This window comes from Enoplosus armatus, chromosome 16 (assembly GCF_043641665.1).
Source record: "Enoplosus armatus isolate fEnoArm2 chromosome 16, fEnoArm2.hap1, whole genome shotgun sequence".
Taxonomy (NCBI): Eukaryota; Metazoa; Chordata; class Actinopteri; order Centrarchiformes; family Enoplosidae; genus Enoplosus; species Enoplosus armatus.
Window position 1 is genome coordinate 10646512 of NC_092195.1, and position 25381 is coordinate 10671892.

General features: G+C 42.5%; 1 protein-coding gene across 1 annotated transcript; it reads left to right on the forward strand.

The window, feature by feature from the left end:
- Window positions 1–5532: 5532 nt before the first annotated feature.
- Window positions 5533–23977, forward strand: tinagl1 (tubulointerstitial nephritis antigen-like 1). The gene is made up of 11 exons (XM_070921931.1): window positions 5533–5836; window positions 7802–7868; window positions 12902–12994; window positions 13111–13225; window positions 15710–15836; window positions 16289–16439; window positions 16555–16741; window positions 17781–17826; window positions 18892–19015; window positions 21984–22029; window positions 22234–23977. Exons 1-11 carry the CDS (start codon window positions 5533–5535, stop codon window positions 22399–22401), a joined length of 1428 nt encoding a protein of 475 aa, XP_070778032.1. The 3' UTR covers window positions 22402–23977.
- The last annotated feature ends 1404 nt before the right edge of the window (window positions 23978–25381 follow it).

Sequence of the window (25381 nt, forward strand, 5' to 3'; positions counted from 1 at the left end):
ACCTTTAAATTGATGGATAAGCCTGTGTATGCCCTTCTTGACAGCTTGAACAGTATTTCACATTTTTAGCAAAATAGCCAAAAAGCCACATGTATTTCAGAGACCTGATAAAATTGCAAAAAGGGAGATGATATTGCAGTTACTATACCAGTCTTAACGTAGCCTTTTGATAGTAGTATGTGAGTATATACAGTACACTACTACATCTATGAGTGCTTTCTAGTTAAACAGTCTTTGTGGTGGGGCCTCTGTTAGCACTGTGTTAGCTAATAGAGAATTTAAAAAAATTCGTTAAACAAAAATAGAATCGTGGAGGATTATTTCTATGATTTATCAGAGTTTCAGATGTCCAAATAATTGCCAACATATTAGAATGACAGTCTGATTGACTTTCATTTGTGTTATATTGTGCATATTTCAGAGGGTTTTTTTTATTCTCTGATTCAGGAGTTTGGAAAACATTGGTTGTCATGAGTATCGGCTGATGCTGATCAATGATCAATCATCGAGGGCGTTATAATAATAATATAATAGTGGAAATTGCTGATATTTTGTATTTGTGTCTTGAATTTTGCATCACATATAGAAGTAGCCATCATATACACATGAGAGGGTTAATTACTTAATTCATGGATACAAAAATTACAAAAAGCCTTGAAGTTCACTGGTAAATCCAGTTAAAAAGCCCTCAACCCATATTGATTTAGGAGGAGATGTTACAAAAGACAGAAAACAGATTCAAGACAACTGACACGTGGATCATGTAGACAAAACAACATCTGTAATATTTTGAGTATTTGGCCTAAAATACCTGCCAAAACTTCCCCTCCAGAGGCCAGTTTGTACGTTTCTAGAAGCTGGGAGGTCTTCCACCGGGCTATCCCATAATTTCCTGGCTGCCTGAGGTTAAGATGTGCAACCCACGACCACTAGATGGTGGACAGGAGATCAGCAGTACTCACCAGTGTGTGTCTACCACAGAGGGACAAGCAGACTTGACCCTGCAGGGAAAAGCCACAGATAGCAGAGAGGAAAGCGCTGGTGTTTCTGCTGTTAGTGAAAGTGACAGTGGAAAGAAAAAAGAAGAAGAAGCAGCAGAGCGAATATAGATGTGTCAGACCATTTCACTTTCAGATTGCAGGTTCCAGTCTGATAAGGAGAGGAAAGGCATGAAGAGATAGCAAACCTGTGGGAGTCACAGGGAAAGAAGTGTGTATGTATGTGTGTGCGTGTGTGTGTGTGTGTGTGTGTGTGTGTGAGAGAGAGAGAGAGAGAGAGAGAGAGAGAGAGAGAGAGAGCACAGATTTGAGCAGGATTGAAGCAGGGGACAGTGTAGAGAGTGAAGGGGCTGCTGGGAGGGGGGAGTGGTTAGCCCGTGCTGACTGCCTGTATATAGAGAAGACAGAGTCTGACAGAGCAGATCCTGTGAGAGAGTGAGGAGCAGAGGAAAGAGACTGGGACTGACCTTTTACCCGAAACCGTCTCTACCTGTGAATGACTTTCTGAGCGACACATCAACCAAAGCTCTGCAGTTTTTCTATCGGATTATAAAAGCAGGATTTCTCTCTCAACTCAAGGTAACAACAGTTTTTTTTTCACCCTTTCTCCACTTTCAGCAGCCCTCCTTTATGTCAGACTCCAGGCAGGTGCAGGCTGAACGTCACAGCATGGTTTATACTGATCTCATGTTACCCAAAATATCTCTCGGATTTATGGAAACTTTTAAGCTCTTTTGATTTATATGTTTGCTAATCATTATTTCTTCTGAGATTAGAAGTAATTCCTCTGCTTTATTTAGCCAAAGGCACACAACCAAAGTCAGACAAGTATTTAGTGTTACAACATCAGAAATCAGAATCAGAATCAGAAACTGTTTATTGCCAAGTAACATACATTACAAGGAATTTGCCGTGGTCTGATGGTGCTACATTTTTTTTAACATATAACATATAAGCGGACAGACAACAAGCATGTAAAAATATAAAGGTAAAAGAATAAGTTAAGATAACATATTTACCTTCTGGGTGTGGGATCGTAGGACACAATATTCAAGATGTTCTTGATAGCTTTAAGAATATAATGGGAGACTGGTGAGAGGTCATCAAGTCCAGTGAGTTTGTGGCTGCTCCTCTTGTGTAGTTCACAATGAGACTGACAACACACCAGGGCCAGTTATCCCATTACTCAGCTGTTGTGGTGCAGACCTCATTAGACACCTGTATGGTTTTATAAATGGTTTCTGTTCTCCACTACCTTGACCTGGTGGGTGTTTTAAAAACAGAGCGGGAAAGCTAATCGTCAAGGACTGTGTGACACAGAGGGAAATGGAGCTCAAAGGGCTTTTATACAGATACTGTTCACTGAGCCAAGATGCCTGAATTATCTGGAGGGTGGTGAAGTGAAATCTCAAAGTTCAGCTGTGTGAAGGAAAGTTAAAGAGTGGGACCATAGCATATGTGTAAGCAGGGCACATTAATTTCACAAAATAACCCTCCTTACTTCTACTAGCCAAGCAGATAATTTTGATATTTAGTTGTCCAGGTTTTGAGATATCTGTTTGGTATTTCTGACGACGCCCCAAGACAATGGTGAGGTGAACTAATTTTTATTTCTGGTGCCTACAGAATTGAAAAATGACATTTAAAATGTTCAACATGCTGTTATAGAGATGTTCTCTTCTGTAGAAAATGTGTTCACATTGAGGTCTGTGCATTATCAAGACCAACCTGAACACCGTTTTTATAAAGTGGTGCTGCTGTTTAATCGAATCTTAGAGACAAATATACTGAAGTTAGAGAGGAGAATATATTTGAAATATGTATCAGAGATCCCTCACAGTGTTTCTCCGTTTACTGAGATCAGGAAGGTTTCGGTTGTGAAGGTGTGATGAAGGTCCAGCTGCGACCGTTCTTCTACTTCTATGTGTGTATGTACACTATGTATGTCTGTGTCTGTGTGTTTGAGAGTGTGTGTGTGGGTTGCCCGTGCTAAGGGTTCATCTGTCCTGTGGCTGCAGTGTGGGGTCAGTAGCTTGGCTACAGCTGTGTGGAGCACTGGTGGGCCATATGGCAGCTTCAGTGACACTCTGTAAAACCTTGTTTCATAAGAATAAAAGGAGCTGAGACATAATTTTATTATGTGCTGAAAGCTCTACAGACTATTGCTTAGCGTCCCATACTGGTCTTTATTTAACTAGTTTTTTGAGATGTTTGAAAAAAAAAATTTTTACAGGATAGATTTGTTTAGAATATGGACTCATCAGCTAAAATAATCAATATTGTCTCGCTTCAGCTGAGAACTGAACCAAACACAATCAAATGTTTTCCTTTTGGGGAGCTACTTTTCAGTTAATCTACAATAACTAAGTTGCTCTGTATAGAGAAGTTATTGATTGAGGTACTGTCAGCAGCTAGCACAACGATCAGCACTTGTGTTTTTTTAATCTGACAGTTTGACCTGAAGGCCTCAGCAGCTTGTTGAGCAGACTGGTGGGTGTTTTATTGCACTGCTGCTTAGAGGCTGCCACAACAAAACACTTGTGTAAAGGAGGCGACCTGCCCATCCCATGCTGCCATATGCTCGTGTGTGTGTGTGTGTGTGTGTGTGTGTGAGTGTGTGTGTGTGTGTGTGTGTGAGTGCATTTCAACTAAAGGCACAGTCATGCAGAAAACAACACAGCAAAGATCTTTTCCGGAGCCCCGCTTTATGTGCGGAGTGTCCATTGTGCTCTGAGATCTGATTGGTTAATTAATGATGTTATTTATGTAAGCAGCGGGCCAACCCCTCGTCTTTGTCTCCAGAAGACTCACCCATTCAGTAACCTGAGACCAATACGCACATACACATCCACACAAACAGCCATACATATGGATGATTGTTTGACCTTTGTTAAGCCTAAGAATGAGAGTTGTGGATTGCCTGTTCATACTTCATACACACACACACACAGTCATGTTTCCATCACTTTCAGGGACATTACGTTGATTTACATGAATTCCCTGGAGATTTACCCTAATCCTAACCATAACTACTACTTGCCTAAAAGTAACCTTAGTCTAAACCTAACCTTAAACCAAGTCTTGACCCTAAAATTTTATGATTTCGTTATGGGGACTTGCATTTTGTCCCCACAAGGAAGGCAAGTCCCCACTGTGTGACTGTGTAAACAGATTTATGTCCCCATAACATTAGTAATACAAACACACACACACACACACACACACACACTAAGCCTAGTCACTGAAGATGTTACATGTACATATACCCATTTTAGAGAATAAATAATGTGACAGTTAAAACCATTGGAGGGACTGTATCCCCGACACTGTGGCCATGTGGACATTTACCTTCTTGCGTAGAACTCAAATCTAAATTTATCACATGATGATCACAAATGGTGGAAGGTTCCTTTAATAGCAGTCTGTAAAATGATAAATGATTAAAATGATTGTACCCACATATCTTGTTCTAACATACTTCTTGTGAGATTGTTGATACCAGAGTCACTGGAGTGTGATCACAGTAGTTTCTGTGACTGCGTTAAACAGACATTTACTCTATGTGTATGGTTTCCCCAGCATGGCATTCAGATAAACTGTGTTGTTTCTGAGGTCCATTAATACTGGATGTGGGCTGTGTCTGTTCACCCAGACAATTTCCTCAAGTGTGACAGATTAGCTTTGACAGCAGGACATTACTTTATTTCCGTGACTGAGATAGCATGCTAATCTCGGCTGATGATGTCCTCTCCCTCAACCCTCTATACTAGTAGCTGCACTGGCAGGTCCCTCTTGGATCAAAGTGAAATTTTTATTTAATTACGGTTGATTATAGTGCAGCTGGATTTACAATGCAAATTAATGAAAATAATAACAGAACAAGAGACTAAATACCAGAATAGGAAAAAATATAGTAACTAGTCTCAGGAATCAGTTGGGTCACATGAAGCTAAAGAGCCTTTCTGTCTGAGACCTGAAGTGACTCCATCATGCATCATTCAGCACATTTAAAGACCTCCGTGTTTCTATCATTGCACACTTGTTTTCCATCACTTTCTTGCTGAGTGTATTTTCATATTTAGCTGCTGTTTGTCTTGGGTGCTTGAGAGGAAAGTTGGAAAGAAATAAGCAGATAATCTCTAAGGATCATGTGGGTTTCTATTTGGGCCATTTGCTGCCAGCTCTGTTTAAATGTATCTTTTGTGTGTGTACGTGTGTGTGTGTGTGTGCTACTGAGTGTATATGCGTCAGTGTGTATGTGAATTACACAGCGGGAGGTGAATAGTGTGTTGGCAGCAGTCATACTCCAATTATGCAGCTCACAGTGCAACCTCTTCACCTCTCTTCTTGTGGAGTGTGAAGCATTTGGAGTGCGTCTCTTCTTGGGAAAAGCAGGCCAACTTCATTAACTTATAAACGTAGAAGTATCTTTTGCCAGAATAAAGATTATAGAAGGGCATGGATTATATAGTATTACTTTTATCTAAACATCTTATGTCCTATTTCCTATCCCCTTCCTTTACATAGATTTATCATGAGGCTCTTCCTGTTGACTGTGGTGGTGCTGCTCCTGGTGGTGGGAGAGAGCACTGCAGACAGAATCCTGTCTAGAAGGACCAAGAGGGAGCTTGCCAATCCACTCCATGTTGGTGGCATCAGGGACCCATTTGGCTCCTACTGCCAGAGGAGAGGAGGCTGCTGCCCCGGCAGAGACGACCTGTGCACGGTTCCCTACCTGGACACCATCTGCTACTGCGACCTGTTCTGCAACCGCACCGTCTCCGATTGCTGCCCTGACTTCTGGGGTCATTGTCTAGGTGTGGAGCCACCTTTCATTGGTAAGTAAGGGTGCACAAGCAAATGTGTAAATGTGTTTGTGTGTGCATCAGCGACTTCTGCACGAGTGTGTGTGGGCCTGTCGTGGTTAGTCAAGCTCAGTACGAACCCCATTGATAGACTCTGTGCTGGATCACAGTGCAAAGCAGCATGGCACCCGAACATGAAGTACAATTACATACCTGCTGTTCAATTCTGATGAGGAAAAATAAAATAAAGGCCAGATACAGAGACAGCATTGTTGTCTTTTGCATATGGCCAAACATGCCTTTATGACCCAAGGCGCACATGAACGCCATCTTCTTGATTTCTGTTTTTATTAATAAATCTCAGAACATTTTAACATTTTAATCTGGGGTCAGAAAAAAGAAAAGACCCTCACAAAAAAAGTCACACCACCCTCCCTTCAGCGAATATAAAAATGACAATACCCTCCCGCTTTTCTGACCCCCTGTCCTCCCCTGATAATTTTTGTACATTAACTAACTGTTCATTTGACTATATGTGGACTCCCCACTCAGTTATAGTACCTTTCTCTCAAGGCAGAGGTGTAAAATGTGCCAGCGACAGCAGAGGCCTACCTGAGAACAGAGCAGGGAACAGTGTGCTTCTTATTAACCCAGACAGAGGGAGAGAGGAGGGATGAATGGAGGTCAGGAGAAAGAATGTGGGCTATGTGGAGGGAGGGAGAGACAGACGACGGGTGCAGGACGGGAGGCAGAGGGGTCGGTGCAGGTATGTGTTCCCTGGATGACAAGGTAGGGGGACCACGAGGGTCCACACACAAACACACACACATTCGACCACACAGTCACACAGCCTGGAGGAAAGCTGTGGTGCTTCAGAAGGAAGGAGGTGACAGATTTTTACAATAGGTCCTTTTTCTTATCGCTGCCCTGCAGTTGCAGACCGTTGTAGTCCATAGCTCAATACACAATGCTTTATTCAGTGGACGTTTCTCATTATGTCATCAAAGTCAGTATATAATTTTGTAATATTCAGCCACAGAAAAATTTTTTATGTCTTCATCTTGCTTATAAAAAGTGTCATATCAAATGTTACGAGAAACCACATATTTGCAGTTCAAAAGAATTCCCCCCGATAAAATAATTTTCTGTCAATGTGTAACTTGTCACACTCCACAGTAACTGAGTTGTGATAGACCGGGTGAGACAGCTGAGAAGGGGAGGATGGGTATCAGAGGGCCTCAGTCGTAAATCACACAATCAGGGGCCTCACACCAGAGGCCAGGAAACCCACTCACACTGTAAATTCTCAGCCAGCTCATGCAGCCTAAATTTCATATGAAATTCACACTGACAGCACCTTTCACTGTAAATCAGCTTGTAGATAAACCTCATTGTGAATCTGTCACAAGGCCAATAAAGTTTTCACAATCTTTAAGTAAGCAGGGTTCAAACTGTACAAGTGTAATGGGTCAAATTCACTCAAAAGCAATGCTAAATCATTTTTTGTGGTTTGTGACAATGCTGAGAGGACTTCTCACCTTTGCAGCTCACAAGTTTTTGGTGTTTAATTATGGATGTAATGGACGGGCTACTTTCGTGGCCCTTTCCCTCAGTCTCGCTAGAGGTGGCGAAGTGGAGCGTAAGCTGGTTAAAGCATGACGAGGGCCCAGGAAGCCTGGGAAGGCAGGAAAGAAGCTAACGCCACATTCCTACACTGGATTACTGGAGCTCAGAGCTCCTTAGACCTCACATATTCTGTGTGTGCACTCACACACACACACCGGGGGAGTCACTGTTAACACGTTTTATTGTGGTTGTGAAGTGAAGGAATTTGGCCAGTGTGATTGTATTATATTAAGTGGGAGTGCTGTAAATGTAAGTCTGCATCTCTGTATTTGAGGCTGTGCCTGGACCCCTCTGAGATTAGTGGTGGGATCTGTGTTGTTTAGTCACATCAAACCCAGATATAATAAGTTGCCCCTCTTTGTCTCCTCTCAGGCACCTGCGAAAGAAATGGAAACAAGTTCTTTACAGGGCAAACATACAAAGAGAACTGCAATTTATGGTATGTAAACGCCTCTTCATTTCTCTTTTAACCTCTTAAATCCTCAGCTTTCCCTTAAATGTCCCCTTAAGTAGCTCCAAGTTTGAAAAACATTTTTTCCCCCTCACTTCATCTCAATGCTCTGTATTTACTTGTTCTGACTCTTCACACGAACCATTAGATGCTTATACTGAGTGAAATCTTCAATCTCAAGGTGCCTTGTTTTTATGGATGCGTCATTACAACAACTGTAGATGTGTTGTGCGTCACATTTCTCTACATGTCACACTGGTGTACAGTACTTGGCATTCTTAAAACCTCTGGGATCTGAACTGGAATTTAAAATTAAGTTGTGTGGGTTCACAAAATATGTGTGTGCACAGCATGTGTTTCTAGTAATAAACCCACTGGTGGCTTCATGGAGTAATATTCAGGTTTGAGTGTAAATCTTAAATTGATCACATGATCTGTATACACACACACACACACACACACACACACACACACACACACACACACACACACACACACACGCTGACTAATAACCTCCACTTCCTCTCCTGTATGTCGTAACTTTTTGCCCATAATAGGCTTTTTTCTCGTAAGTTAGTTTAACATGTCAGGAGGAAAAGCACAGGTGTAAAAAATAAAAATAACGCTGACTGAATTCCTTTTGGCTGCTTCGGTTTCAGGGCCCTGGTGTTGTGCATGCTGGCTCGCTGTCGCACTGTCACGGTGTACTAAGAAACTTGAATAGAACAGAGCCATTGTTAATGTTATTAGTAACACCTGTGCCTTTTCTATGTCGAAATAGCTGCTGTGAAAAAGGCTTATTATTCAGTGTGAAAGTAATGAGATAGAAAAGGAATGACTATACACTTTTAGTTTTGTCTCTTGTCCATGTACTGAACAGGTAATACTGATAAAGTCAGTTGTTATTTCTTCCAAAGCTTTCTCTGTTATGATTGAATGTGAAGAAGTGAAGAGCAGCTTGGCTGTCCATGTCTGTAACAGGAGGAACAGTAGCTGCATAACTGAGAATAAATCAAAACAGACCCTCATGCTAATTCTTCCCATTTCATAGCAACGTTGTGTGTTCAAACCTCTCCAACAGTGTCTTCCATATCCTACTGAGTAAAATTTTTTATCATAATTTAAAACAGATTTCCTGTTGAGCTTCTGAACTGCCCAGAGTGTTCTCACGTTGACGTAAATAAAGATCCGCTCTACTCTAATGCACAAAAACTGAGGCTGGATATCTCCTTGACAATGTTGCATCGAGATGAGCAGCTGTTCACTTTATGACCCTGACATGAAGTTAAGAGTTTCTAAAAGTGTTTCAGATTAGCTCTGAGTGACTTTTATCTCCATGGCCTTTCACACCCCAAGGGCATCAGAGTCAATGTGGCTGTTGTCATTTTTCTGCATGATGTTTACGGCAGTCAAGGATAGTAAAGCAGTCCTTGAGAGACTGGAGGAAGGAGACGGAGGAGGTCGAGTGAGTGGAGGCAAGACGTAGGGAGATTGAATTCCTCACCTGTCCTTTGCTGTGGTTTCTCACACCTGTGTCATTTGATGTTCCTCAAAAACCCTGTATGCATGTGTCGCATGTGAACATGCATGCTTGCGCACAAATGCTGATCTAACATCCATTTGTATGTCCATAATATATTTATTTTCATGCAACAAGAACACAATGTTTGTCATGACACGTCTAACCCAAACCACGCTGACCCCGCTGAGCTCCACATCCTCTCGCGGCTGTTCAACTCCAGTAGCTGCGCTGTGTCAATGGGAAAGGTCTGAAGTATGACTTTTATCAAGGCAGCTCAATTACGTCTGACATAAAGGGTCTGATGAGTGCGCTGATAGGTGAGGGTGGACGTTGATAAATGGCGGGGCAGGAAAGACTTGTGGAGGTTGAGTAAACACAAACTGCGTGGTAAAAATTGCTTCCAGTGTTCCAGCTCACCAGAAAACAGCGTTTATGTGCCAACTCCCCCTTTTACCCACCAAACAAAAGAGTCTTGTGCACATACGCTCTCACACGTGCTTGTTAAAGCAATACACATGGACGCTTGAAAAATTGCACCACAACTTTGGCACAGAGGGACACACACACTCCCTTTTCCTACTCCCACTCTCTCCTTTTGATTAATTTCCCAAATATGCGTCCTCCCAACTCTCAGAATCAGTGCTGCAGGGTGGAGGACCTCTTTTTCCTCCAAAGTCTCTCATTAGCAGTGGCCGAGCCCCTGTGCCCTCTTATCTAACCTCTTGAGCTCTTTGACATCTGGAGCACAATCAGTGTAAACTTTGCCTTTTCCTTCTGTACGGTTACAGCTTGAAATAACTCCTGGGCAGATTTTGTCAGTGCTAGACAGCATAGAAGCACAGCACACCCTGACTGAGCATGAAGCACTGAAGCAATGCTTATGTTTACTGTTGTGTGCGCGTGTGTGTGAAGATGCACTGTGATACGTGTGGCGATCTTTTGTTGTGTTAATGGGATCTCCAGCTGAGGCCTTTTCCTCCCTGAGCTGTCGGCATCCTGATAACTCTCTATCTGCTCCAAATGATCTGAAACGTGGCGCCTCCTGCTCGCACCAGTAATCTCACACAGCCTGAAGGACCAACTATCTTGGCCTGTTTGTACTTCAGATGGGACGACAGCCAAATGCCCGCCTGGATGTCCTAAATTGTTGTATAGTTTCTCAGATGCCGTAGATACGTCATATTTGAACAAACACAAACAATTCTCTGTCCCTGCTGATCTGGCGGGATCCGTGGCAAGATATGTCACTCAGGTGTGTGTATTTGTATGTATGTATGTATGTATGTATGTGTGCCGGTGTGTGTGTGTATTCACCTCAGAGGTGAAGAGGGGGTCTTTTTCTCTAACAGGGAGTGTGACGAAGAATCTGAAATATGGCCTCCCACTGTCCCTCATAAGTCATTATGCCTTGCCCTGTGTGTGTGTGTGTGTGTGTGCGATTACTGTGTGAATTTATTTCTGTTTTTGACCCAGTGGCGCTGAGCTGCATGTATGTGTTCCTGCTGAAGAGAGGGAGAGGCAAAAAGTCATTGTCTCTTTCCTTCAATCAAAGCCATCAGACGATCCTCTGTGGGAGGCTGAGCAGACAGTCACCGGTCCAGTGTGTGCCAGTGTGTGTGTGTGTGTGTGTGCTTGAACATTGTAGTTACTCAGAGAACCAGCGTGGAGGAGTGCAGTTTGAGAGGTGATACACGCTCCGTAGGCTTCACTGTGACTAAAGGGGCATTTGGCCTCTTCATCATTGTGTGTTTGTGTTTCATTGGCAGGTTCCTCTCTCTGTAAACACAATGTCTAACGTACAGTAGACGTTATGGTTGGAAGTCTATACAAGCCTGTGTGGGAAACGCCCCTCATTCTTTCTCTTTTGCCAATGCACTCGTTTATTATGATATTCCCCAAACGGCTGCTGACCCTGTAGCTGCTATACACGGTCATTCATAGTGACTTAGTAACTTTATTTAACCAGGTAGTGTTCTTGAGATGGACAAACACATAGATAGAACAAAAACATTAACAATCAGACAACCAAGAAACTAAGAAAACATCAATAAAGCTTTAAAATCTCCAAATGGGAATGGAAGAATCTAGCTTGAGACTAAAAGATTTAAAAGGCACATAATACCTGAATCAGTGTGTACATAAGGAGAATATCGATACCACTATCCAGTCTGTGCTGTAACTTTGCAGCTGGAGCCAGCAGCCAGTTAGCTTAGCTTGGCATAAATATTAAGACAAAATCCTCTAACACCTCAACGTGTTGCTTTTACTCTTTCAGTTTTACATGGATTAAACAAAGAGGTAAAACGTGTTACTTAGTGAGCTTTAGAGTTGCTGGTAGGCAGATTTAGTTACCTTTGGACAGAGCCAGGCTAGCTGTTTTCATATTTGATGAACAGGCAGCAGAGGAGTGTCAGTCTTCTCGTCTCATTCCCAGCAAGAAAGCGTATTTTCCAAAATGCCAAACTATTCTTGGAAGAAATTATGGAGCAAGACGGCATTACAGAATGTCTCTGGTTTAGAAAGCTGATGTGTAAATCACCACATCATCACTGTAATTATTCTGTATTATTCTATTCTGGTAGGATAATATAAAGTTCATAAAAGACAGGCATCAGTTTGGGGGTTTTGTTTTGTCCAGACAGCTGCTTTTAGGAAATATAAGGGATGATTCTATTTTATACTTCTACTTCACTTCATTTCAGAGGGAAATATATATTTTTTTTACTATTTTACTATATTTTAACTCCGATTACTGGTTAAAACTTTCATCCAAAACATATTAGCTTATAAATTATGATAGATTGTTATAGATTTATTACAGTATCCAATAGAATATAACATGTTGAAATGGTCCAGCCGGCATAATGAGTACTTTTCATTCTTTAATTATGTTTTGCTGATAATACTTGTTTGTTTTTACTTGCAAAGGACTGCAGGACTTTTACGTTTATTGTGATCTTTTTCCATCACTGGTCTGGCTACACACACACACACACACACACACACACACACACACACACACAGATATACACACTCCTTCACAGTGAGTCATCAGAAAGCACAAGTAGAAAGTTATTTTTGAGCATCCCCAAAGTCAACATGGTCGTCATCATTAATATCCTGTTCTCTTATCTCTTCTGTCATCTTCTTGACTTCGTCTGTCTCTCTGCTTCCTTCTGACTAAAAATGGATCTGTGTTCTGCAGCCTTAAAAGGCTGAATGTCTCCTTTAACCTCTCCCTCTATTTCTCACCCCCTCAGTCGTTATTTTTCCAGGCCTTTCTGACGTTCTTCACAAAACTAATTTCTTATTTGGGAATTCCACTGAGCCTCTGCATATTTGTGTGTGTCTCAGATGGTCTTTCTATTTTAGCTGGTGACTTCACTGGCTTCAGCATAAATATGGACGTTTAAATCTTTTTATTTTCATGCAATCACAGCTGCTAATGCCTTTTAATGGTCTCATCTCTTTGCCTCTTTTTGCGTTCTCTCCTCTGTAGTACATGTGGGACCACAGGACGCTGGGAGTGTGAGCAGAACGCCTGTCTGATGCAGCCTGACATTATCCATGCCATCAACAGAGGAAACTATGGGTAAAAAACATAAACACACATACTTGATGGTATTTGAGGGTCTACACTAAGATCTTTACTTACAAACACATCTCCTTGTCTGTCGTTTATTTTCCCCTCCTATTTTGTGCTTTCAGGTGGAAGGCAGCTAACTACAGTCAGCTTTACGGCATGACTCTAGACGAGGGTATCCGGTACCGCCTGGGCACACAGAGACCCTCCAGGACTATAATGAACATGAATGAGATCCAGGTACAGTTTTCATCCTTTTGGGGTTAATAGGACCCAGCTGACCAAAGATACCAGTTGAAACAGAAATATGTGGGTGGTCCCGAAGGCACAGGTACTTCAGCGTTGATACTCTTTGCTCAAGTGGCCTTAAGCTAGTCATGAAAACCTTCCTGTCCTTAGTGCCACTTTGACCTCTGACCTTGCTTTTAAAAGGTGGCAAAAGAGAACAGATTTCCATACAGGGATTGGAAGAATATCACCTTACTTGTTGCTAGTGGGTGTAACCTCTTAAGCCCTGGTTTCCCTTTAAAATTCACACAGTGTCATATACATCACATATTATGTATCTGAAGCTGTTTGACGCCATGTTTGTTATAGCTGCACCATTAAGATTTCTTTCCCCAAAACTCAAAAACTTTGAGATTGTTTTCACTAAAATTTAAAAGAAAATGTTGTATTTTTGATAATGTACTATTTGCAATGTTGACCCAACAGTGGGTCAGTGAAGCTGAAGAGGTAACAGAAAAGTTTTACATTTTAATTCCCTAAAAGGAAATCTCTACTGTCAGCAGGAAATACTGTATATAAAACCAGGTTAGCAGCTGTTTCAAAAAGCAAACAGTAAGCCAAAATATTACATAGAAAAACTCAGTTATATTCAGTCTGTAAAGATTTTTTCATTTGATCAACCATGAATTTAAAACACCTTTTGTTTTTAAGGTATTGATTGTTAATGTCTTATTTTTGGATTTAACTCTCAATTTAATAATTGCATTCTGAAAACCATGAAAACATTAGTAATTTAAAACCTTTATTGAAATATAGTGTATGCACTGAAACCCAGTCAGAAACTAGTGTGAATTAGTGCGAGTGTGCGACACATGCAGTGCAGAGACGTGGGTGTGGTGGAGCAGGAAGTTTAAGCGACAGGTGAGAATGCAGAGAAAAAGTAAATTGTTGCAGTTGTATTGAGGCTTTTCACCTCTTTAAAAGCTCCTGCATATGTCCTCTGAGTTTATGGTTTGCTATGTGCGGGTTTAAAACACTGTTATAACAAGCGAGCGCTGATCAAAACCTTTTCCCCTTAATTATGGCGGCTTGTTGGTATGTGACGGCGTCTCCGTCTGGAGCCTCAGCCCACTCTGATCTGCTCAGCCTTTGTTTACATTTTACCTAGACAGATTACATAAGATGGAACCAAAAGATCAGACAGAGAAGATGGAGGGGATGGTGGCGGCCTGGAGAAGAAAGAGCAACCTCCTCTCCAGTCTACACCTCCCCACCTCCTTCCATCCCTTCATCCATCCATCCTCACTCCCCCCGCTTACCTCTCCAGCATTCCACCACTTCTTCCACCCCAAAAAAACCTCCCCCTCCTTCTTCCGCCGTCAGCGTGTCCCTACCTGTGCCAGGAACCAGATCAGAGCCTTGCAGCCCATTCATAAATCTCTCTCTCCCTCCTCCCCTGTCTGTCTGTGGTCTCCTGTGTAAGGGATGGAAAATAGCGAACTAATTAATTAATTTACGACACCTTATTCTTGCAGCCGTTTTCCCTCTTTTATCACGCCTTTAGGTCAGGTGTCTCAGATGTCTGTGCTTTTGGACTTTGACCTTCCACAACTACAAATCTCTGACCAGCAGCACATTCCTTAGTTATGTATCAGGTGGCTGTTTGTGCTCTGAATACCTCACTATTAATCAGAGGAATGCAGCGCAGGCGACCAGGCTCTCTGTGTGTGTGTGTGTATGTGTGTGTGTGTGAGAGAGAGAGAGAGAGAGAGAGAGAGAGAGAGAGAGAGAGAGAGAGAGAGAGGAGGAAGTCAGTTGCACAGAAGTGTGTTCTCTGTTATTACACACAACTGGGAGATTGGGAGAGCATCCAACCTGAAGTAGAGACTAATAGTATGTTTGGCATCTGAGAAGCACCTGTGAGTGAACATGCACTATCAGGAAAATATTTGCACTCTATCATAGACTTATCATCCTAATTAGGATGTATCATCTCAGTGGTGTTGATATTTGAAATGGAGATGGGTGCCTCCATGAAAGCTGTGAGTTCAGTTGGTTCACATGACGAATTCAGTTTCACACTGATGCAACCAAACGGCCTCATGGTTTCATGGAGAGGGGATCAAAGGTTCCCGTCCGTTCTACAACGTCAGAGATTGACACTGGGCCAAATGGTCCTAATCGTCTGTGAATAAGTTCCTACTGCTGGAAGGTTGATTAGCAGATTTATGTAATCTGCCTGTGATTCAAACTTGTCATATAAAGACGTCCACAAGCATGTTAATTGCAGCCGTTAGTTTGTGTTCTGATGTGGGCAAACAATTACTCTGTAGGTCCGACGCCACATTCAACCGCTGCTGCAGCTTTATGTTGGCGGTTCTAACTGTTGTTGGCTTCTGTGAGAGCGTAACAGTGATTAAACTCTACTTACTTTATTGTTGGAGGCCTAAGTAATAACTTTCTCTCTATCTCTTTCTCACTTTTTCTCTCTCTCAGATGAACATGGATCCTCAGAATGACCGTCTGCCAGTCTACTTCAACTCAGCAGAGAAGTGGCCAGGAAAGATTCATGAACCACTGGACCAGGGCAACTGTGCTGCATCCTGGGCTTTCTCAACTGCAGGTAGAGCAGGAACAGAATAACTGGAGAAGATGCAGGGAAATATAGGATATCATTATAAGACATAAAGGAAAGACACAAAATAGATCTTTTTGACATCTTTGACATGGTTAAATGACATTAGTTCAAAAAGCCAAAAAATGACCCAAACACTAATCTTGTTATGCTTTATAACTTTATTTTAAATGGACAAAATGGACAAAAAGTCTTCCTCAGGTTTGTGTTTGAAATATATCATCTTTCTGTGCAGATATTTGTTTCCCAGCACCTGCAAAAGATTGATGACGATGATTAACTGACATTGGTTATCACATAATTTAGCTCCCTGAAGACAAAAAATAGAAACAATTAAGAGGATAAAATCCTTTGATTTAGTTGTTAAGAAATCTCTTATTCACTGTTTTTTGAAAAGGTTTTCGGCATGAGTTGTTTGAATGTTTCCTCTCCTCCACCAGCTGTGGCATCGGACAGAATCTCCATCCAGTCAATGGGTCACATGACTCCTCAGCTTTCGCCCCAAAATCTTATTTCCTGTGACACGCGCAACCAGGGAGGCTGTGCCGGGGGACGCATCGACGGAGCCTGGTGGTACCTCCGGCGTAGAGGGTAAAGATTTCATTTTATATAGAAGCAAAAAAAGCAATGCAGTAAATAATATGTTTTGGTGATTACTTGATGACGACATTCTGCACATCTTTGCATCTCCCCTCTTCTCTCACAGAGTGGTGACAGAAGACTGTTATCCATACCAACCCCCACAGCAGACACCAGCAGAGGTGGGCCGCTGCATGATGCAGAGTCGCTCGATTGGCCGGGGGAAGAGACAGGCCACACAGCGCTGCCCCAACACACACAACTACCAGAACGACATCTACCAGTCCACACCGCCCTACAGGCTCTCATCCAACGTAAGCAACACAAAACAATACATGCATAAACACAGTTACATGACGCACAAACGCACGCATAAACATAGACTCACAGGTCAACACCCGACCAGCAGAACATGCTCTTAAACCTCCAGTAAACACGCAGCTTTCACATGCTTGCTGTACATTTTTGGGACTTCCTCGTGCTACAGTAGCTTGTAATCTCCCTCACGTGTTTATTACAGTATGTGTTTTTGCCCACTTTGCTCATGCGTACTTGACTCCGCTTTGAATGAACGTGGGAATGTACAGGATTAAGTGCCAGACAGCTCTTCACCAGGCGGTTGAAATATAAGACAGAATTAGTTAGACTGTAGTTAGATTAGTTTGTTGAAATATATTGGATACACAGGTCAGTGCGTGAATTAAACCAATTTACAGACTACGCTTTGGACATCATCATCCACAATCATTATCTACTATTATTTATTTATCATGTAATATCAGGACTCAACAGTATGTCTGGAATTAGATTTCTGTGTGTCGACTTCTACATTAACATTACGTTAACTATTAACTCTACGTGGACAAAATTAAAGCCACAATTCCAAATTGCTTTGAGAAAAGTGCAAAGTTTATTTCACAATTTAAAGGCTGGATGATCTAAAGTCCACTTCATGTAGAAAGCACCTCTGTCCTTCCTTATTAGCACAAAGTATCAGGTAACATTCACTAAAACTGTTTCCAGAAGCCGTCTCTGCATGCAGCTCCATGTATAACCAAGTCGAAGTGAGCTGCAGCACAACATGTGGTTTTATCCGCCAGCATCCATCAGTGCTAAGTGACGGCTAATGCCTCTCAGAATCATTACAGCCTGTTGTGTCTGTCTCCCGATGGCCTGTGAAGTCAATAAGCCAGGCATTAAGGCCCGGGGGCCCTGCTGGACTCAATCTTGTTATCTGACTTTTAACATCCAGGGGGGTTGTTTTCATCCTCTCCATTTCACTGACATGTAATGATCTTTCTGCCGTCTCTCTCTCCTCTGCCTATAAATTGTTCCTTCTCTCGTCTCTCTCAGGAAAAGGAGATCATGAAGGAGATTATGGATAATGGCCCCGTGCAAGGTGAGACCAACTTGTAAATAACATCTTAGTGTCAACATTTGCTCCCAAGTGAGTTACTCAAAATCAAAAACCAAAACAATCAAAACACTGCACTCCCAAGGGACACACAAATCCAAACACATGCACCTTGAAGCCTCGTGTTGGGAGTCTGACCTCGGATGATGTCATGTTTGACCTTGTCATCCTGATGGCTTCGCCCTGGGCTTCAACTGTGACCCCAGTCACCTGGACGAAAATGATGGGCCTTCATGTCAATGTGGTTGAACTGACCTTCCTTTACTAGCCCGCCTCTCTGTCTGGTGCCCATCTGGACCAATGTCAAGTACACTTGAATAGAGGAGTCACGTGTAGGTATGTGTGTGTGTGTGTGTGTGTGTTTGTGTGTGAGTGTGTGATTCTCTATGAGCCTGTGCCAGCTTCTTGCTTAATTGTTTAGCAGTCCAGGAAAACTTATTGGCTTCACATCAAGTTTCCTTTTTGCCTTTGAGTTTCTCTCTGACACAAAGGCATAGAGGTTTGTGTGTATTTCTGTGTGTGTGTGTGTGTGTCATTGTGAGCTGTTGATAAGGAAAGGCGGGGGGGTTGTCCACATACTGTTCTCAGCTAGAGAACACTGGATTTACTGCAGGTACACCTCCAAAAGAGGGAATTTCACAGCTGTACATCCGGACAGTTATTCTCATTGAGCTGGAATAGGAAAGTCACATGGAGTTCACAGCTGAGCGCACACACACACACACACACACACACACACACACACACATACACACACACACACACACACACACACACACACATATAGCTGCCCTTTCTGATGTCTGGGCGTGTGTGACCCAGGGGGGAAATTGGAATTTGTTTGGTGAAATTAGTTAATTACTTTTAGATTAATAGATGTTTGAATAAGATTTTTATCTCTCCCTTCCATAACAGATTCAGCAGACTTTATAAAAGATAGTCATAGTGTGTGTGTGTGTGTGTGTGTGTGTGTGTGTGTGTGTGTGTGTGTGTGTGTGTGCGTGCGTGTTATGTCCCCTATTAATTCTCCCGTCTTGTTTGTTCTTGCAGCAATTATGGAGGTCCACGAGGACTTCTTTGTCTACAAGAGTGGGATCTACAAACACACTGACGTCAGCTTCACCAAACCTCCACAATACCGCAAACATGGCACACACTCCATCAGGATCACTGGGTAAGTTACCAGTATACAGTATCAGTGTAAGACATTTAATATAAATCTTTTTTCTCATGTTTTGTGAACCAACAGCCTATTGGCATGGCCCTAAGTAGAGGAGATTTTATGCCTTTTGACGATAAAAGCTTTTCTCCAGTTACTGACAGAAAGACTGTGTGCCATGTTACACAAACTTTACGTTCACTTGTTAACGCAAAGTTTGTTCCCTCCCCTTGATTCAAGCCTTCATGTGTCTGGTTCCACTGCTACATGCTCAGCAGGATGAATCAGGTTTTGATTCAAGGCTTCACCTGCACGGGTGTTTGCACACAGCCGAGAGTGAACAAGGCTTCCCCTCCAAGTCTATCGCCCTTGGAGACACAGCTTGGCTCCACTTCTCCGTCTAGACCCCCCCCCCTCTCCCCCTATCTAGTAACTAAGGTGACCACAAAAATGCATGCAGGTAGACGGCTGACACACCTGGATTACCTGCCCCCACCCTCTGTCTGTCGTTGTTCCCCTTCCTCCTCGCTTTCCTGCCACATCTCCTCTCGCTCTGTGGTGTCTCCATCATCACTCCTCAGCTGGCTATCTGACTCACTGACCGTCCCGCTTCCTCTCTTTCCCTCCTCTCCACCTCCAAGCCAAAATCCTCCTGTTATTATTTAGACTCTCCTCAGGCAGACAGGTGGTTGTTTGCTGCTGTTTTTATGTGTTTGGAGGGCAGTGAGAGGCCAGGAGAGCTTTTGACCTGTAAAAGAAATTCAGAAACATTCTTTTCACTTGTAAATATATGACAGGACTCTTCTTTTCTGGGTCATTCAGCTGGTTTTGCAGTGTGTCTGACGTGACAATGATACGTTTGCCGCTCACTAGTCTCACTTTCCAAATTATAAAAATGAGCAGCTACCTCGTAATGGGTCCATAATGGGGGCTGAGGAATGTGTTTGTGAGCGTTTGACTGTACCTTGGTATCTCAGCGTCTGAGCTTGTCCCTGACTTAAACATCAGTTTCTCCAGACACTCCAGACACGGGGATCTCAGTGCTATGATAAAAGCAGTCTCTCTCTACTTTTATCTGATTGGCCATTGATGAAGTCAAAACACAACCCATATACGAGCAGCTTTTCATGTCCCTTTTTCATGTGTGTGTCTTGCACGTATGTTTTATGACGTTTCATTTTATGACATCACATGGCATGTATAGGCATGCGTATGATAAACACGCCAACCTGTACTTAACTTGTTTCAATCACATACTTCACATGAACGCGCTGTTCCGAAATGTGTTCTCGGAAAACTGTGGATGCATATGTGTGTTCATCATCTCCACAGCCTCAGTTTGTCAATAAACTGTGGAGGTATGCAGGCTGTGAAATGATGCTGAAGATGCCCAGCTTTCCTGAATACCTCCTGCTCTTTGGCTCCTTCTACTGACGCTGTGGTTCCTCACTGCTCAATGGGCGAGTATGTGGATGTGGATGCACCAGCAACACGGGTTTAGGGACGGATGGAGCGAAGAGAGGAGGGGGAGGGGGGTCATAGTGTTTTGAGCTCCAACCTGCCAGCCACAGGCATCAGTGTGTTTACATAGGCCAAATCCCACAGCGATGCGTTCCTTTAAGCCCGGTGCCTGGGAAAGTTTGTGGAAAGAGCATTGAGGTCCACTGTGGTGGAAAGGGCATTGTCTGGCCTGCTGATCCTGACTGCACCGGACAGAGAGAGGGGGATCAGCCCTCGGAGAAGAGGTCAGGGGTGGGCTGAGGGGCGTTAGGGAAGGGCGGGGCACATGGGCACAGCGGTATGCCCATCATTGTCCCAGAGTGAGCAAGTGAGCTGATTGGAGGCCAGATAAGAGATCAGCAGTGGTCCGATTCTGTCTGGCTCTGTCCATACCAATAAATATGCAGGCAGGCATGCATATGAGATCACACACACATATGCAGGTGTGTATGTGCCTTTACTCACAAACACAAATCCCATCCCTCCAGTCTGCCTCAGATTGTGGTTGGCATCTGTTGTTTACCCAGCTGTTTTTAATGTGTTCTGCTCCCGGTTAAATGTGACGCCTGCCTCCAGTCAGGGAAACACTGTGCTAATAAAGACACTCGCTGATAGAAGGTTGGCACTATCCACAGTGTTGTGGTGGCAGGCTACTGAGTTGGCAGAGTCTGAGACCAGCCACTCTATTTCCCAGCATTCCTTTCCCTTATAAAAGATAACAAGCGATTGGTCTCTTGGGAAACGAAAGGCCTGGAGTGCAAAAACAGGATGGGAATTGGCTTTGGGAGAGTGTTTTGATCCTGATGAGCAGAAACGGCAGGCGTCTCAAAAGTTGGCAGTGTCTAAGCTAAGACCAAAGTGCAAGGCATGGTGGGAATTTATGGGCCTTTGCCAAGATCTCCTGAGAACAAAGCTGCTAGAGAGGGACAAGGGTAAAGATAGGCCACCATAGTTCAGGTTCACACATATATACATATATATTTGTGTGTCATTCTTAGTGTTGTTGTCTGCTGTCCGTGCATTGACTGGGTTGAGGTGGTGTCCACTTCCTCGTAACCTATCCTCTCCTTCCTGTTTCATGTCAGGAGTACGGAAATGGCAGACGAAAAGGGAAATTCCATGTTTGTTGGATTGGAATGATGTAGGAGTGCAACTAGGCGGTGTCCGGCCATAAATACTCTGTTTTCAGGATGTTGTTAAAAAGATGAAAGATTTTTTTTGTCCTCCCACTTGAACACTACTTTTATCTCATCCTGCTTTTCTTTATCAATAATGCCAAGCGTGTCCGAGGTGAACACGTTCCTGAGAAGTGTTTACATCAGACTTGTTTGTTGGAAAGCATCCATACTTTAAAAATAGCAGGGAAACTCTGACACAGCTGATTTGATGTCTATATTTGAGGATATTTTGTTGTCCTGTTATTGTTGTTGGCTCTTCACTCGAATGCATTCTGAGTAACCATCCTCTCTTCTTCGTGCACCAGGTGGGGAGAGGAGAGAAACTTTGATGGGACATCCAAAAAATATTGGGTACGTTTTTTTTATTTCTTTTGTATTACATCATAAACGTTCAAGCCCAAATGAGCTCTTCATTGGGTCAAACATTGTTCTTTTTCTTATGAATGAAATATACATTTTAAAGGGAGTGTTTGACAGTGTTGCCTAATGTGCATGAATATAACCAGTTACTGTATATGCATTCTCAAATTAAGATGACTGTACTTTCCTTTCCAGATTGCTGCAAACTCCTGGGGAAAGAACTGGGGAGAAAACGGCTACTTCCGCATCGCTCGTGGGGACAATGAGTGTGAGATTGAAACATTTGTGATCGGTGTGTGGGGCAGGATCACGATGGAGGACATGCACAACCACCATCACCACCATCGTCGTCGACACATTTAGAGACACAGCAGATGTTAAAACCCCACAAAGACGTTTGTTTTTAATCCCACCTATAGCTGGGTTTTTCACCCCAGAGGAGAACCACATCAAGAGTCTCAGAACTTCAGCACATCCCTTTACCCATCAAGCTGACTGGGACAGCCAGAAAATCAACCCCAGAGGCCCTGAACCCTCTCTTTTTTATACCATACTTCACTCTGGGGATCAATACAACCCCTCTTCTCCTCCATCTTTGCTCTTTTAAGAGAACAAGCCTCCCCACTCTCCCTGTAACTCAAGGTTTATGGCACCAAAAAACAAAGAAAAACTAAGCTAAAGCTCTTTTTACGTTGCCTTGCAATTAGGCACCTCAGGTACCTACTGATCCAAAGACCACACTTCCCAGAATCCTCAGCGTAATATCTGGTGAAACATGTTCATGTCAAAGTTGGGTGATGACAGAAGGAGAAGCTCAATCCGATCTTTTCACTCTTCTTTGTGCTTCTTTGTCAACCTGAACCTTTAGTCTTTTCCAGCTCTAAATCTATAATCCAGATAGACCCAATTTCAGAGGGACAGTGTGGAGAAGAGGAAATCTGAGAGCCAGATTATCAGACATCAGACCCTTTCAGAGAGACACACCCAGCCAAACTGTGTAACATGATAATACATCATAGATGACCTTACTGACATTTACCTGTCAGCTACACAGACGCGCAGTTCGGCTCATTCCCTCAGTTTTAGAGAGGACACTTATAGAGTTAGTAGCTGCAGGCGGTAGAGTTTCTCACACATTCCAGTGAAAATGTTGAATCGGACATTGGAAACAGTGGGAGATTTCATGTGGAGTATAAGATTACAAAAACTCTGATTTGGGATATTAGGAGGAGCCACCATGACCAGCACTCAAAATGACTCCCAATACCATTGGACATTTTTAAAGCAATTTAACAATGAACCAGACTACATCTTGGCCCGTCTTCTACATGTTTATACTGGGAAGGACGGTGTCAGTAGATACGATTAAACATGTATCATTTGGTCTTGGCTGCAGGTGAAATAAATCATTTTCAGTCACACTGGATGAAAAAAGTGACCACGAACAATGAAAAGCATATAAATAAAAGCCATGCTGCCCTTCTTGACCCCACCGTCTCATTTGAAAAATAAAACAATTACGTATTAAAAGGTAAAAAAAAGATTGTAATGCCTGAAAGAAACAGAGTTGTTTTGACCACTGCAAAATCAAGTGTTTGTGTATCGTAGTCTTAATTTGCTCTGTTCTGTGTACACTGTTACAATTTGAGCTAAAGATGTTATTTTTTTGTTGCAGTTATGTTTTGAAGTTTTATTTTACTACTTGTTTAAAGATGTACTGTATGTAGTAACTTTCATAACACACTCATCACTCAGCCGCTTTTCTGCTTGTGCCTCTACATAGTTGTAACTGTGACCACAGCGAGGAGGATGAGGAGGGAGAGGGGTACTGCTGCTAAAGTCCGGTCTGTGCTACAGTATTTGACTGCAGAGTCTTTAGTTTGGTGCATTTCATATGTAATAAACATGTAAAGCCACAAGTCACACAGGCTGCAGATGAGCTGTTTGGCTTCATGTTCTCATATTTTATTTCTCATTTTTATTGTTTTCTGCTGGAAACATATTCCAACTTATCAGCCGTGTGCCTGTCTTTGCCACAGTACCACAGCGCTTTATGGTGTCTTTATTTCAACTTGGTTGTAGGCAAATTGAGGGATTTTCAGATCTTTTTTTTTTTTTTTTTTTTAGCACAGCCTCACTTGAAAAGGAAAGCATGGTGTATTATTACCACTTGCCTTAAATTACATCTTGGTGTGCTTCAGCTGTAACTTCAAAGGGCTTTTCAGTTTCTTTATCATCATGTCTTGTGATCTTTAAGTTCCCTCTATCATGTCCTTCGGGCGTGGATAGGCAGATAGGCATAAAAGCAAAAGATGGATGGACAGGCAATGTGCGATGTGGTGGAGGGGCTGTAGATAGATTCTCATGCAGTATACCGAATCTTTGCTTTCATGCTGATGTGAGCTGGTGCGGGGAAAGATGAAGAGCAGCCCATCAACATGAGATGCACAACAGGTTTACAATAAATGACACCAAGGGCAATGTGAAACTGAGCTCTTTGGCCTGAAGAGTGTCAACCTTCTGTAAGCAGAAAGAAGGAGATTCCTCTTTATATATTTTCATCTGTGGGCATGTTGCTATAGCTCCTTTACAAGAGAGAAAAAGATCAATGGACAAAACTTCAGTTGCTCGATTGGTTTATGTTACTGTGTAGCAGTCCTCACTGAAAGTGCACAGACTTGTCTTCTTTGTTTCATTACAATTTACGCATATTTTCACCAGTGAAGTTGGGAAGGCTTTGATATTAATTTATACAAGATATTTCACGACTTCCCTGGTCAAGTTCTGCACTTGTGTTTCAACCAGGTTACGGACAGTATTACAGACAAGTGACTTTTTCCATGCAGAAGGAAGTATTGGAATCTGACCAAAGCTGGAATCATTTCGTTTCCGTTGAGTAGAGACATCTTATTGTCAGTGTCCTTTTATTTTGTTTACAGTATGTTGGATTAACGGTCGATCAGGTTCATTGTTAGCTTGGACCTAAATGCTATATATGACACTGAATATATAGAAGCATTCTAAAGAAAATGTTCATGGACAACATTTTTAGATAAAGGTTCAGATGGGACCAATAATAACAAAAGATTCTCTGCAAAACCCAAATCTATTCCATAGAAGTTGATCTTACTTTCAGTAACGGTTTTCTCCAACTACACAACCTCTCCTCCAAAAAACACCCCAGGAGCTGCAGCAGACATCCACTCAGAAGTTGTGTATTTTATGTAAAATGAACCACTTCATATTCACCGATGTGTAAACTTTATTTATGACAAGATGTGTAAATTATATACTTTTATTCTTTGTTTTCCTGTGCAATGTTTTATTATCTCTCTGTCTCTTG

Excerpts from the sequence above, each read along its gene's own strand:
- tinagl1 (XM_070921931.1), top strand. The coding sequence starts at position 5,533 with ATGAGGCTCTTCCTGTTGACTGTGGTGGTGCTGCTCCTGGTGGTGGGA. Across the intron at positions 7,869-12,901 it reads AAAGAGAACTGCAATTTATG|TACATGTGGGACCACAGGAC; the intron begins GTATGTAAACGC and ends TCTCCTCTGTAG. Across the intron at positions 16,742-17,780 it reads CCTACAGGCTCTCATCCAAC|GAAAAGGAGATCATGAAGGA; the intron begins GTAAGCAACACA and ends CGTCTCTCTCAG.